This window comes from Anabas testudineus, chromosome 2 (genome assembly GCF_900324465.2).
Source record: "Anabas testudineus chromosome 2, fAnaTes1.2, whole genome shotgun sequence".
Taxonomy (NCBI): domain Eukaryota; kingdom Metazoa; phylum Chordata; class Actinopteri; order Anabantiformes; family Anabantidae; genus Anabas; species Anabas testudineus.
The window spans coordinates 16,109,255-16,124,657 of record NC_046611.1 but is presented as its reverse complement, the minus strand read 5'-3'; the positions used below and the strand labels follow the sequence as shown (position 1 = coordinate 16,124,657).

Below are 15,403 nucleotides of genomic sequence, written 5' to 3'. Positions count from 1 at the left end.
AAGCCAGACCATACTTTTGGTATGTCTGTCTCTCTGTCTGTGCAGTATGACATACTGTTTTATGACATTTTATGATTTTATTTGGACCTTACAATCTCTGTGTGTTTGAATTCTGGTGTAATTTAAAACTTTATCTGTGTTAAAAAGGATGCAATCTGTGGGAGCTCAATTTAAAAAAACAGTGTTTTACTCGACTATTGTTATTAAGCATGTAGTTCATCCTCTAGTGCATTTAGTCCAAAGACAGAAGCATTAACATTTTTAGTTTCTAATATAAAGATGTGTCTTTTATTAAACAAGCAGTAATTCATTATCAGTTTATAGACACGTGGCTTGTTGGCATTTTTCTTGCGGTTACATGGTCTAAAGTACCTCACACCAGTTCTAAAGTAATGTTTTCAGAGGCTTTTCCTTTAAAATGGGAGAAAACCTATAATAAAGAATCTTTTCAGATTATGATGTGGTCGTCTTCCTTCTTATAGTGTCTCAGAAATATGAAGGTGGTCCAATGTGTAAAGAGGTGAAATATGTTCTACAGCCCTACGTTACATGGAAACCCTGTTAAAGTCAGACAATGATAAGGTAAAGTCCTGTTGAAACACCCTTCCTCTTTCAGTCCTATCTCACTGCACCACAGCTTCCTCTTTTCATGTCGGTGCTCTTTTATTTCCCCTGAAACATTGTCCTGGTGTTTTGTCTCCTGACCTTTTGACTTTTGAGGTAGTGTTACACTGTAAACCTGCATCACTCATGCATAATGTTTGCATATTTTATCTTTAATCTTGTATTGTTCTTATATCTTTGCTTGTCCTCCCGATTAAACCCACATACATACTCTGATTTAGTGTGGGTGAAAAAGATTTCTGTGTCTCACATGAAAATCACAGCAGCATTCTCCAAGTTTATGTATGTGACTCTTAAAAAGAGAGTTTTCGTATTTATTTATTATTTAATTACTTACTTACAGAATTATACTGTCTTCATCAAATTAATTTACAAAGATAGAGTCAAGTATCAAACCTCAACATGTTTTAATGACAGACTAACATCCACTTAATTTATTGAACTTTGTTGAGCTAGAAGTAAATCATTGAACCAATCTGATCGAGTGTAAAAAAGAGCTAACCACACAGAAACAAATAAAGATTAATAATGGAGAAATCAGCTTATCTGAAGATACAGAAAAAAGCTGCATGCAGTGTTGAGAAACTTTCAAACTTCCTGCTGTGTTTTTATAAACTTTTGTACTACACTGTATCTTATATATGACACAAAACAGCACAATGACCTCTTATCACCCTTTGAATAGTCAGACTGACTGATTACAAGTTTGAAGACACCTGCGATGCTGATACAGCACACACTTTAGTTTAACATGTCCCTATGTTCAAATTTATTTTAAATGTTTTTTAGGGCTACCATAATTTTTGTCCAGACCAGTTTCATTAGTTTGTTTTTTTTTTTTTTAATGAAAAAAGGTCTATTGAGCTACAACTCAAAGGCAATGTGTGATTTTAATTTTTATTACTTTTTTCAGTTTCAAGTTATTTTAGTGACCATTGTGGGGTTTTCTTTCTTCAATAGAAGAGTACCAAGCATTTCTTCAATGTCTGTAGTCTTTAAACTATAATGAACAATGAGTTTGTCATGTTAGAGCTGCAGATTTCTTGGTCTTAGCAGTTAATGTGATGAGTTGTAACCACCAAAAGACTGAAGGGCAGACCTGAAAACATGATAAACACAGGTCTCTAATTTGGCTAGAGCTGTGTGTGTTACCCTATGTCTGAGTTTTTGAACTTCTAACCACTCAACAGGGCTGAAAACGGCAGAAACACCACATCTTGAAGATTCACCTCAGAAGAAAACGGGTAAGAACACACACACAAAGTAATATGTGTCCTCTGTGTCTGCTGTCTGTTGTTGCCCAGATAGTTAGCTGACACTGACCTGATACCTGAGAAAACCAACATTCCCACCTGAGAATTCAGCATCAGGGTGTGTCTGCCTCCATCAACCTTTGCTGAATGTAACTCTGATCCCATCTCTGCGTCAGCCAAAGTTATGCTAACAAAGCCTCACTGGCGGCTACACACACATACTGAAGCTTTATATCAGCTCCACCCTGCTCCACTTTCACACTGGCTGCTGCCCAGTACAACCAGTCTGCTGACATCTGAGACACCTGCTCTCCAGTACAAGGAGCGAGGCCGTCTTTGTTTGGGGAAAAGTAAAAATCCTTTACTTAAATACAAACATCTTGTCTGAATGGTTTGTCTCTCCTCCATCTTCTCCACACTGAAGAAACCAGCGAGCATGTGGCTGAAACAAGAAGTCAACAAGCTGCAGAACCAGCAAAGTCCGAGTCCCCTGAACCCCCGACTGAAGAGCCTGTATCAGGTGTGAGCGTGCTTTTCATGAATGATATAATAAAATGGAATTAGTTCTGATATGATATTCAGTGAAAATATCCCTTAGTATTTTACTGAGATAATGAGGTATATTAAGAACAAACTGAGGACAGACCTGAAATTCATATGTAATTAAAATGTAATACAATGACCTACACTCTGGTCGGATCCTGAACAACTCACCAACAAGCATTTCCAAAACATGCATGACCTACATTATGTATGGTCCCTGAATGCCTCACTTCTGGCAACGTGCTTCAAAAACAGACACTGAATGGTTTTACTTTTAATTTAAAATGTGCACAAAGGCAAATGATAAGTCCACTTCTGGCAAGAAGAAAGGAAATATCCATCCAACTACCAGCCGTCATGTTTCCATTTAGCATGTGTTTGTTTGTGTCAGTAAAGCAGTAACAAAGTGAGTGAGGCTCTCAGGACATTGCTTCATTAAATCACTATGTTGCTACAAACATCTTTATCTTGTTTTCAACCCTCCAGTGTGGTGGACAGGACTTTCAGATTTACTCACAAAATGGAAAATTTGCTTTTTTAATTCTGGATGCTGCAAATGACTTTTCAAGCATATACTTCAAAAGAAAAACCCAGGGAGTGAAGGGAACAACACACAAAAACGGGAGTCAGTGGTTTATGGGATAAAAATAAATCCAAAATCTTATTTGTTTCTTTTATTCAAAGCAACATACAAGGCAAAGGCAGGTGAGGAGGTCACAGAGGGGATTTGAACTGCAGTCTCCCACATGGAGGGTAGTGATGTTACCACTACTCTATACAGCCATCTCTGTTTCTTGCTTTTTTAATAGTTTTTATCAGAAAAATAAGGACATACAGGTTTAGTGAGGCAATATGCAATCAAATAACACAAACTAAACTAATTAGATATTTCATATTTAGGTCATTTGTTTTACTCATTTGGGTTTCATTCAGTCTCTCTATGTCTGTCAGGTTTTCCATCAGTAGATTTTATTGACTGTCGGCATCATTAATCAATTTCTGTTCAAGGTAACTTTATTAGGAAGGGCAACTTGATTCAAAGCCAGTAATAATAAACAACATTGTACAAACAACAGAACAGACCGATGGCGGCAGAAATAAATGACTTTTTTTTATCCACTTGTTCTGCATGGTGGCAGATATGTATCTGCGCCCTGATGGTAACATAAGCGAAGACTGATGGGACTTTCTTCAAGGACCTGCACGTACGCAGGTCATGGGAGTCATTCAAGGATGTACAAGAGATTTGGCTGTACACCTTAACAGAACCCTGCAAACAGTGATTCTGATAAATAGAAAGTAACCTGTGCCAGAAGATAAAAGAATAAGATTCATCACCAAAATAAGAACAAACCTGTACAGACATTGAACAAACCACCTTCAATATTTAACCAGATATTCATCATTTTACTTTATACAATATGTATACAGTTATACCAATTTTGAAAAATAAACCTGCTAGACTATTAAATCTTTGAAATATTTTAATTTCCTTGCATAGTGATTCTCCTTTTAGGGGTGTTTAAGATACATGACCGTGACCAGCATTACCTTTTAAATCTGACTATTGCTGTTGACTGAGTGCAGTGGCTTATTTCCTGACTTTGAATTGTGTTGTGTGTCATTTTTAGAGAACGAAGCCACACTTCCCTACGATGATGAAGGTATGATTATAACAGATTGTCACATAGTGAGTGCAGGGCTGTGTGTTATGACTAACATTTCATATCCTGATACATGTCGAGTGTTGGCACCAGTTCACTGACTCCTGCTTCTCCTGTCACTCCTGTGTTCTGGACATTTTAAGAGAGCTCAATACCAAACTAAAACATGGTAGCCAACAACTTCTATTCTGCTTCTGTTGTCACTGGATATACATCATTTAAGTCATATCACACAGCCCTCAGTGAGTAAATAAATATTTTTCTGGATAAAAAAAAACTCTTTTTCTCTCAGTGTAAACGTATTTGTTGATAATCACAGAAAACCTAGTGATCACAACTTGAATCTTCTCTTGTACTTATTCTCTAAATGCTGTTTCACATTCAGATGTGAGCTGCTTATTCTACTTTTTCTGCCTGATACACTTCAGACGACCTTCCCTTTGTAATGTCAGGCACACGTTATACAGAGCACCTGTATTTATCAGCAGCTGTACTGATGCTAAACTTGTGGCCAGTGAATGACGCACACATTACCTGCTGTTTATCCTCACTGTGATCAAACTGAGACCAGATGAATGCCTGACATGTTGATGTCATGAAGGTAACATTATGGCTTCTGTCTGTGTCTGATCCAGTCTCTGGATCTCAGGATGTGGAGTCTGAAATCCAAGGTTGGTTCAGAATTCACAGAGGCTGAAAAGCTGCTGCACATGCTCACCTTGCTGTGGTTGTTTGGATGATGCATTAACACGCTGAGTCAGTGCTGCATGTTTGTGTTCACCGGTGTGACATTTCACTTCCTCTCCACCTTTCAGTCTCATCGGTTTTCTCTAACAGACTCATCTCTTCTATTACTACACTTACTTGCAGTTATTTGCACATACGACACAACAGAATAAAACCAAGAAAAACTAAATAGAACAGATATGACACGAACAGTCAAAAAACTGCATTTACGGCCAGCTAATATTCAATATACAACAGAAAGCTGGAAAAATTATCTAAGCAGCAAGTTGTTAACTTAAAGCCAAGACATGTCGTTTGTCCCTACCCTCTGATATAACAGCATTTCTTATTGCCTCACAGATGCCTCCTTTCCTCAATCAGGTGCCAAAATAATATTTGCATGAATTAAGAGGAAGTTGTGCAGAAGCAGTGTTCAAGCCGTGACACATTAATTGTTCTGCAGGGTGATGAAAAATGCTAAAGTATTTGTTTTTATTTGTATATTTATTTCAAGTGTTGTGGTTTCCACTATGACTTCGAAGTACAAATATCTCTAAAAACAAAATGTATTTCTCCGTATTGGAATCCAGACTGGTGACACTTTTTAACCAGGTAGCAATAAACCACTATCAAAGAATATATTATTATCAGTACTAATAAAAAGATCTGTTTGTATATAAGCTGTGTAGGAAGTGCAGGAAGTTATGAGAACTGTTTCATGAAACTTCAAAAGAGTAGTTTTCTTACACTTTTGGACAAATTTACAATTTCATATGTTTGTCAGGCCTTCACATTAGAAGTGAATCTGTTGTAGACTGTTTTAGCCTCACGTGTTTGAGTTTCACGTCAGACATGAACACAGTGATTTGTTGGAAACTTTGCTTCACGTTTCAGTTTGTTTCTCAGCTTCCTCCTCATCATCACCTCCCACCTGCTCCATCGCACGTTTGTGTGCTGCTGAACTAATGATGACCTTCACTTCACCTGATTACATTACATCGCTGTGTGTGTGTGTGTGTGTGTGTTAAGTTGTGTGTTTTGATGTCTCCAGCTGCTGTCCCGCTCCCTCCAGTGGTGGACGACAACTTTGTTCCAGGTGAAGATGAAGATTACACAGTGACCTCTTTTCTTTTATCAGCTCAGTTTAGAATAGCTACACAAAAATGTTTTTGCATGCACACAAATTATTAAAACTAGACTTTATTATCAAATTATCATTATTATCATATTATCATATTATTATCACACAAAGATTAATTTATTTTTAGAACTCTCAGCGTCATTTTGGTTTTTCAAATTAAATTATTCTTTGACTGATATTAACAATTCTTTAAAATAACATGTGGGCGCATGCAAAAAATATATATACTTTATGTCACGTGTGCTCGGGAGTGAGACAAATATAATGTATTAAACTGGATGAACTGAGTTTAACAGAGAAACAATGTGACACAACAGCACCACAGAAAAGTTCCAGTTAAATCTCTGAACCTCTTTAAAGCAGTTTCACCAAAATCTGACCAATATGACCTTCATCAAGGAGGATTTATTAAAATAATAAATCTACTGACAAGTCTACATCTCCTCTGTCTGTTGTAGATGACCCTCGAGACAGCATACATCCTTATGGTCAGTAAAATGTCAATGTTTTTTTCTAAATGTCTGATTTGCTCCTTCTGGTGTTGATGACTATTTTCTATCTTTTTATTTCAGAGGATGAAATTAACACGATTGACACCACTGGAGGTGAGAACGTGTTTGTGTGTTTGTTTTGTGTGTTTGTTTTTGCCTGTAGCAGCAGCAGAAGCAGCTGTAATACGTACAATTAAAGCAGAATGATGCTGACTTTAGAAAGTGCTGAATAGAAACATGATGTCTTCTGTGTTTTCTGTTCAGTCCTTGTGGAGGATCCACCACCACCGGAGAGTGTAGGTGAGTCGAACCCACTGCCAGAATTCAAATATAAAACCTTTAGTTTTGTTTATTTGTATTTGGCTGATGGTTGTTTTTATTTAGTTTAGTTTAGTAGAATTGTATTTTATTCAGATATTTTTTCCACCAACACTCTACCCACACTGTATGTTTGATGATCATGACTGTTTGTACTTTATCAGTTTTATCTTAGAAATATCATGACCAGTGATGTTAGTGGGTCTGGATTAAGGTGTTTCCCAGCGTTATCACTGATTGTTCACTTTATTAGCTCTGTTAATAAATGGCATCTGTGTGAATCGTTATTTTTCTTTGTCTAATTTCTGTTTGATCTGCAGTGGGGTCTGAACATTTGACAAGCTCCAAATTCACAAAGGAAGAAGGTACAGTATTAACTGTCAATTGTTATTGTGTATTATTGACAATATTGAAATTATTATTAATCATTGAAAATATCGCTTCTCCTGAACAGTTTCATAAGTTTGGACATTGTTTTTTTTTTTTTTTTTGGAGATATAGTTGCACTTGGTAGGTTTTACTGAGTAGAAAGATTGCTCAACTTTGTTTCGTGTTTCTTATACTTCTTGTGTTTCTTGTGTGTGTCAGTCCTAGTCATCATTCATTGTCGTGAGCATCCAAATTAGTGAAAATAGCCTGAGGTTTTAAAAAATGTTTTCTAGATGGAGAAAGTTTAGGAATTTAATAAATTATTTTGTAAATTCCCTGAACATTAGTGAATGTGTGTTTGTTAAAGTCCCATGTCATCTCCTGTCAGAGCCAGTTGTGGAAGCAGAGAAGCAGTCTGAACCTCTGGCAGAACCAGAACCACAGACCGAGCCACCTAAAGAGACAGAGAGTGCGCCAGAGGCTCAAGGTGAACAAATACGCATATATTCAAGCAGCTCCGTATATGTTTGGACAGGGGCACAGTTTCTGTCATCACCACAGTGGTTTGAAAATGAAACATGTCAACATGTGCTTATGATGCAGACCGACTGCTGTATTCTGCTCAGTAAAGTATCTCAGCCATTCCATGAAACATAAAGAGTTAGTATCAATGATATCTTACAAGTGAGTAGTACAGAGAGAGGGGAAACACAACATTTCATTCCTATGAAATGTTACAGGATTCATTTTTGAACTGAAAACTGGTGATTATATCTGTGATTGACACACATATAAAGAATAAACCCTTGATTCCACTGGGGTTTGAACCCAGGACCTTCTGCGTGTAAAGCAGACGTGATGACCACTACACTATGGAATCACTGCTACATGCTTTTGTGTTGTCTGATTAATCTCCAAAGACTTAGCAGCTGCGTCTCCACTGCTGCTTCTGCTCTGAAACAAGAAACAAACATTTTGACTTTTAGACTTCATTAGAACTAAACTGTGGGTACAACAAGTAATTATATACCAGAGATGCAATGCGGCAGTCTTAGCCCTGCACTCCACTGCTTCTTTGATGGTTGGACGGTCTTGGTTTGTGAGCGCTAACTCAAAAAGATGTTTGGCTTGTACAGGAATTGAACCTGTGATCCTGACATTATTAGCAGCACATTCTCAACCAAATCAGCAATGTTTCATTTTGAAGTAGAAAACCCACTTCTCTATTTCAGCTTTGTGGACACTTTGGTTCCACTGGGGATTGAACCCAGGACCTTCTGCGTGTAAAGCAGACGTGATGACCACTACACTATGGAACCACTGTAACAGTTCTTAAGGCTTAGAGAAATCAGAACCGCAGTTGTTGTCTCACTGTGTGACAATGTGTTTATATAGTGATCATACTTAAAATAACATTATCGGCACACCCACTGGGTATTTCACCCCACCCCCCACAGTAAGCATGATTCAGCCCTTAGACATTTACGTGTAGTCATTTTATCCAAAGCAACTTACAAATGAGGTAAAAGGCAAATATCTGAGCCAAGGAGAAGAACTTTAAAGTAAAGTGCTCTAGGAAGAGCTGTTTCCGTTTTATGAGGTGTAATTGCAAGATTTGTTGATCTGATTAACTGAGTGGTGCATGTGGCGGAACTACTGAAGTCTGGGTCAGGATATACTAGAAACATATACAAGTGGTTCACAGTGTTTTCTGACCAATATTATCAGCAAGAAAGTCAGGATTAAAAGGCAGAATCAACATTGTGAATTTTAAACATTAACTTCTGCTGTGTCACAGGAACAACAGAGAAACAAACTGAAGAGAAACTCAAAGAAAAAGGTAACAAACAACAATTTATGGTGTTTATTAAGTGTATTTTTGTAATATTTATTATGTTGTCTTGTTTTCTGCCTCCTTGCTTTTCTCCCTCAGCAAAAAAGAAGAAACCAAAGTTATTGAATAAGTTTGATAAAACCATTAAAGCGGAAATTGATGCTGCAGAAAAACTTCGTAAAAAGGTACAGACATGACACTGACACCAGAGACAAACACATTCACAGAGCATAAGTAGCATTTCATAAGATCAGTTCATCTCATTATCAAAATAAAACTGTTTAATAGTCACATACTAGAACAATGATGAGGAAAAATCACTCCTGTGTAAAAGTATCTGTGTTTTTGATAGTTTGAGGCAAAATGAGAAACATATATGTCCATAATTATGTATTCTTTTATTATTTAATTAATTTCTCTTTTTTTAGGGGAAGGTGGAGGAGGCGCTGAAAGCGTTTGAGTTCTTGGTGCAGCAGTATCCACAGAGTCCCCGTGCTCGCTACGGGAAAGCCCAGGTACTGTACTGATACTGAAATTACGATAATAAACGAACTTGAAATCAGTACATCAGTGTGTGTGTGTGTGTGTGTGTGTGTGTGTGTGTGTGTGTATGTATGTGTGTGTAGGCAGAGGATGATCTCGCAGAGAAGCTGCGTAGTAATGACATGCTGCAAAAAGCCATTAACAGCTACAGAGAAGCCGCTGAGCTTCCTGATGTGACCTCTGACCTGCTGAGAGCTGCGTTGAAGAGACGAGCCGAGAGACAGCAGTTCCTGGGTAACACGAATATGATACTACAGCTGTTACAGATACTACTACAAACACTGCAGCTCGAAAAACCTTTTTAAATAAACAAGATGGGGATTTAGTGTGTTGTTCTTATGACGGCATTAACCTCAGCTGCTCAACTAGCAGGTCGAACCTCGAACATGGTTTATTAAGTACTGAACGGTACAGGGATCAAACCCATGACCTTGGTGTTATTAACACCTCATCGGAAAGAGTTTTTTGCTTTATCTTGTAAAAACAAAAAGAAACTTAAGTAAATTAGATTAACAGGGCAGTTTTTCATTTATTTATTAGTTTGTTTGTTTTACTTATTGTTGTTGTTCTCAGGTCGAATTCGAGGCTCTCTGGCGACTCTAGAGAGGTTGGTCCAGATCTTTCCAGAGGACATCGATCTGAGGAATGATCTGGGTGTTGCCCACCTGTTGCTTGGAGACAATAAGGGTGCAAAGAAGGTCTACGAAGAGGTGTGTGTTAATGTTGTACACAAAATAAACAGTAATAAATAATAAAAAAGGCGGAGATCTGAGTTAAGTGATTTTCATCTGACAGATTTCTGAAGAAGAAAAAACTTCATAAAGAGAAAAATCCTTCTGATATGTCGTTAGTCAGATTGACAGTCGACTAACTCAGGTGTCATGTACAGGAATTAGCCACAGACGTTCCCTGTGTTGTTCTTCATCACGTGTTGACTGTGTTGTCTCTGAACCCTCAGGTTCTCACAGTTGCCCCGGGTAATGGCTTCGCTAAAGTTCACTATGGCTTTATCCTGAAGTCAGAGAACAAGATCGCAGAGAGCATACCGTACCTGAAGGTAAACAGACTCATTTCTGTGGTTCTGTGTCAGAAACTTACACTACTGAAATCACTGTTTTTGAATGAATTCTGCTTATACATACACATTAATAAGTCTTATTTATTTTATGGAACCACTTTTAACACAGCTGTTCACCCTGTCTTCCTTCAGGAGGGTTTGGAGTCAGGTGAACCCGGGACAGACGACGGACGTTTTTATTTCCACCTGGGAGACGCTCTGCAGAGGGTCGGAGACAACAGCGTGAGTAACATCAATCCTTTGATTCCAAACGGAGATATTCAAGATTTCATAAATCTTACCAGAGAACTGGCAGTAATTTTTTGTGTAAAACTAGTTTGATCTACAGTAATTCTGTTGTGTAGGCTTAGAGTTAGAATAAGAAGGAAATTATTTTACATGTGGTTGTTTAGTTCCTGTTTCTCTGTCCAGGCGTATTACTGGTATGAGCTGGGTCACAAACATGGCCATTTCGCCTCAGTGTGGCAGAGGTCTCTGTACAACGTGGACGGACTGAAGGCTCAGCCCTGGTGGACGGCTAAGGACACCGGATACACTGATCTGGTTAAGGTAGAGTCAGAGTGTGTGTGTATATACATGCATGTGCAAAGCAGATTTATCAGTAAAGGTTTTGAATGTGTGTTTTTAGATGTTGGAGAGGAACTGGAAAACGATCAGGGACGAGGCCCTGGCTATGATGGATCAAAACACCGGAGTGTTCATACCTGAGGAGGAGAACCTGAGAGAGAAAGGAGAGTGGGGCCAGTACACTCTCTGGCAACAAGGTATTTTCTCTGTGATGTTTTCATACTGATGTGTTTGCATTCTCAGTGGGGTAAAGTCTGGAGAAGTTCAGCGTGTCAGTGCATGTGTTAGAGCAGCATGTTACATTAAACCTGATTCAATATAAAATTCACCAAAATAATTGATAATGAAAATCTAACATTTTTATAACATTTATTTTGTTTTGGTTTTAGGAAGAAAAGTCGGGAACGCGTGTCAGGGTGTCCCAAAAACCTGCTCACTGATGGAGAGATATCCTGAAGCTACAGGCTGCAAGCGAGGACAGGTACACACCCACATCTACATATACAGTTTACTGTTACGGCCCAAATAAACAGCACAAGTATTTCATATTTTATTTATTACAGCAATAACTATTGCAGACTTCCTAACTCCCGGAGTCTCTCACTCAAAAATGATTCACAACATCCTGGAAATCAGATATTCCTTAACTACTTGTCTTACCTTTCGACCTGTCATTTGCCTTTGTGCAGAGGTTTTACCTTAAAATGTAACACAGTGTAGTGTTATCAAACGCTCAGCAGCAGCAATGACACGAGACATTCAAGGAACAGTATTGAGCGTAGTTTAAATTTGCAGAAAATTGTTGTGATCACAATATAGCAAATTGAAGGACCTAAAGTGGAAAATTAGGTTTCCAAAAATATGTGTTAGAAAAAGGTTGTTTCTTATATTGGGACTAATGCGGAAACATGTTTGTGGACAGATGCTGTGCAGTTTTCTGCTCAGAAGTTCAGATTTAACAGCCAAATCTGGTCATTTAAGAAGGACTGCCTTCAAATTAATATCTTAAAATAACATGATTATGGAGCTGTGTTAAAAGAGGCAGACATCAGTTCAGTAAAGATTAGAACTATAAATAAATGGTGGTGTAGGACTGTGTGTGTGTGTGTGTGTGTGTTAATCTGCTCCTGTTTCCCTTTTTCATAAATGTGTTCAGATCAAGTTCTCGGTGATGCAGCCTGGTACTCATGTGTGGCCTCACACTGGTCCCACTAACTGCAGACTGAGGATGCACCTCGGCCTCGTCATCCCCAAGCAAGGCTGCAGGATCCGCTGCACCAACCAGACCAGGTGCTGGACTTATCTTCATCTTATTTCTTGCTTTCCTCTGCTTCTGTTCCCTTACACACAGTGTTAATCAGACACACAAAAAAGATGCTATAAAATCATTTGCTTCTCATTCTTCTTCATTTTCTGCCTCACAGGGAGTGGGAGGAAGGTCAAGTCCTCATCTTCGACGACTCTTTTGAGCATGAGGTGTGGCAGGATGCCGATAGCTACCGCCTCATCTTCATCGTGGATGTCTGGCATCCAGAGTTGACGCCGTACCAACGCCAGACTCTGAGCCCGATTTAGATCAAACACAGGATGCAGGTGGTAAGCAGGACCTGGTAAGAACTGTAGGACAGCCTGATCAGACACACTGACCGACTGGCTGCTTCATCTTCTGTGGATAAAACTGAGTCACAAGGAGAGTTTGACCAACGAGTTATTAATTTTCTTTTTTCTGTCACTGAGCGAAAACCCCTGAAGGATAAACATCAGACTGAAGGATGCAAGAGAGGAAGTGTTTTTTGGGGGGTTTAATACTACTGACTTTACGACCTTTCACCAATAACAAGCTGAACACATATGGTACTTGTTTTAGACCCGATGAACCCTGTTTAAAACCGAGGTCAAGGTTCCCACAGGTGAGAATAGGTAATAATTCTTGCAGACTATACATAATTTTGAATTTATTTTCCAACTCTTGAGATTATTCAGAAAATTCTTAAAATTTAAAAAACCTTTCTTAAACGTATGTTACTGAGTCTCAAACCATTTCTACAATGTTTTCTGTCATTAAAAATCATAAAGTTTTGTCTTTATATCAAAGAGTGTTGAAACACTAAAACAGTCTGAGGGCTTCTCCATAATTAAAATTGAACTTTAAAACAGCTCACATACAGTTTTGATAACCTGTCGACTCGACTGTTAATGAACTCGGACATAAGCCTTCATTTTGGATCACAGTTTATCCAGGTGGGTTCTTAGTTTCACTTTTGCACAAGTATGTTATAAAAGATGATTTATATTTGTAATAAAATTTTTTAAAAAGTCCAAAAAAATTGCAACCACAAAACAAAAGTGAATGTGTGTGTGTTTATTTGTGTGAGTTTCTTCTGAACTGATCCCAGATGTTAAAAGATACAAGAGACAAAGAGTGGTCAACCAGCAAAGATCATACCCAAAACAAGGTGTGTAATAGTCCACTCATCTTTCCTTTGGGTCTAGGAAACTGAACTTACAGTGGCTAATATCAGTTTTCATGACGCCACCATCAGGAGAGATTTGAACAATAATCTGTTTTCAAACCAGAAGACCTCTTGAAGAATGTTCTATGGATGGATGAGACCAAAGAAGAACTTTTTGTGTCCAGCATAAGACCCTGATCCCATCTGTGAAACGTGGTGGTGGCAGTGTCATTGTCTGGACCTGTTTTTTCTCTCTTTGTACCAGGATGGCTTGCCATCATTGATGGATTGATGAATCTACAAGCAGATTCTACAGGAAAACGTCAAGGTATCATTTTGTGAACTGAAGCTTAACATTGACAATGACTATAAACACAGTTTCTCTATCAAAGAAGTTTCAGCTCCTCTCATCTCCTCACATTGTTAGTTTCTGGTACGATGCTCAAGATTTATGACACTTTTGACAACAAAAACCAAACTGAAATCTGCTGCAGGGGCTTAAATATTTCCCAATGTTGCTGTGTTTTACATTCTCTTTATTATTGCTTCATTTGAAAATAAATGTCCGACTGTCACAGAAAAACACAACTCGATCTGGTTGGTGTAAATGTTTACTTCTTTACATTCATTGAAAGGAAATACATTACGGTCGTGTGGAGACCAGATCACTGCTCAGTGTAGCCCTGATGATGAATCACATACACTGCAAAAACTGTCACAAACTTGCCAAGTCAAACATATTCCAATTTGTATTAAGATACTTTTAACTGAAAATTCTCAACCAGCAGATTTAATGAGAAATATCATTTGGTCAAGTGTGTCTTGTTTCTGCAGTGTAATAATACCTGTCACAATATTATACAATCTTTAAATAAGTCAGGTTGAACAAAAACAATCATTTGTAGGAGAGGTTAAAGGTGAGAGTTTGGCATCCTGTGATTTCTTCACAGCACAATACTGTACTGGTTTTCACTCTGGTAGAACAGCTTTTCAAGTTTCATCTCCCAGTATATGCGGTGCTTTTATTTTGAAATGCTGCCAAATTAAAAATTCATATAATCCTTCCTTTCTTTTCATTTCTGGATGTTCCATTCTTTTTTAATAAATTCCAAAAGTTACAGAACATTTCAGATGTAATCTGATTATTTTCATTCATATTTTGTGGTAATTGATGAAACTTCCACATTCATCCAGCCAATCGGATCTTAATATTTTACTCATCAACATAATGTTAAAAACAGGTTTCACCAACAAGGATTATCTTTTTCACTCTGTCCCAACATGAATTTAAAACTAAATTAAACAGAAATAATTAAGAATGTTTTTTTAAAGCTGCATTAATTGACTTTATCCACTTGAGGTCAGTGGATAACTGGAACTTCTTCCACAGTAGGAATTTATCAGCAACTGAACCGGCTGGTTCAACCTTTCAGAACTCCTCAGGAGGTAGTACTGCACTGTCACCCACGATGAGTTAAATGTAAGTACTGTCTTGCTTTATTTAGTGAAACAAAACTTTGATACTCCCCTGAGAAAATAATACATTGATAATAAAATACTAAATACACAGTTGTTTAATTTACGTTCACTAATTAGTGGACAAAGTTATCAATGTGTGGAATTATACTGGAATTATATAAATTATATATTAAATTTTGCACATTACTGTTTGAACTTAAATATTAATACTGAAAGAAGGAATTTTATTTATGGTCTCTTTGGAAAAAAATGAAGAAAAATTAGATTATCACTTCTTTTCTAACCAGCTGATTTGTATGGAGGACAAAAAATGACAAGAC

At 37.7% G+C, this 15,403-nt stretch overlaps 1 protein-coding gene and 2 non-coding genes across 3 annotated transcripts in view; 1 reads left to right on the top strand and 2 right to left on the bottom strand.

Annotated features, from left to right (window-relative positions):
* The window catches only part of LOC113164473 (calponin homology domain-containing protein DDB_G0272472), a 32,346-nt gene extending 17,189 nt beyond the window's left edge, over positions 1 to 15,157 (top strand). Inside the window, exons 10-31 of the mRNA XM_033325822.1 lie at positions 1,815 to 1,868; positions 2,302 to 2,397; positions 4,052 to 4,084; positions 4,720 to 4,755; positions 5,862 to 5,906; positions 6,410 to 6,439; positions 6,524 to 6,556; positions 6,707 to 6,742; positions 7,081 to 7,125; positions 7,518 to 7,616; positions 8,928 to 8,969; positions 9,063 to 9,148; positions 9,392 to 9,478; positions 9,590 to 9,740; positions 10,080 to 10,216; positions 10,465 to 10,563; positions 10,717 to 10,806; positions 10,996 to 11,133; positions 11,213 to 11,348; positions 11,541 to 11,632; positions 12,308 to 12,441; positions 12,576 to 15,157. Of these exons, the coding sequence (XP_033181713.1) occupies positions 1,815 to 1,868; positions 2,302 to 2,397; positions 4,052 to 4,084; positions 4,720 to 4,755; positions 5,862 to 5,906; positions 6,410 to 6,439; positions 6,524 to 6,556; positions 6,707 to 6,742; positions 7,081 to 7,125; positions 7,518 to 7,616; positions 8,928 to 8,969; positions 9,063 to 9,148; positions 9,392 to 9,478; positions 9,590 to 9,740; positions 10,080 to 10,216; positions 10,465 to 10,563; positions 10,717 to 10,806; positions 10,996 to 11,133; positions 11,213 to 11,348; positions 11,541 to 11,632; positions 12,308 to 12,441; positions 12,576 to 12,726 (1,850 nt within the window). The 3' untranslated portion in view covers positions 12,727 to 15,157. The remainder of the gene's footprint in view (positions 1 to 1,814; positions 1,869 to 2,301; positions 2,398 to 4,051; positions 4,085 to 4,719; positions 4,756 to 5,861; positions 5,907 to 6,409; positions 6,440 to 6,523; positions 6,557 to 6,706; positions 6,743 to 7,080; positions 7,126 to 7,517; positions 7,617 to 8,927; positions 8,970 to 9,062; positions 9,149 to 9,391; positions 9,479 to 9,589; positions 9,741 to 10,079; positions 10,217 to 10,464; positions 10,564 to 10,716; positions 10,807 to 10,995; positions 11,134 to 11,212; positions 11,349 to 11,540; positions 11,633 to 12,307; positions 12,442 to 12,575) is intronic.
* Positions 7,937 to 8,009, bottom strand: trnav-uac. Its single transcript has one exon. It is a non-coding gene; the product is annotated as a tRNA-Val (tRNA).
* Positions 8,376 to 8,448, bottom strand: trnav-uac. The gene has a single exon. It is a non-coding gene; the product is annotated as a tRNA-Val (tRNA).
* Positions 15,158 to 15,403: the final 246 nt, after the last annotated feature.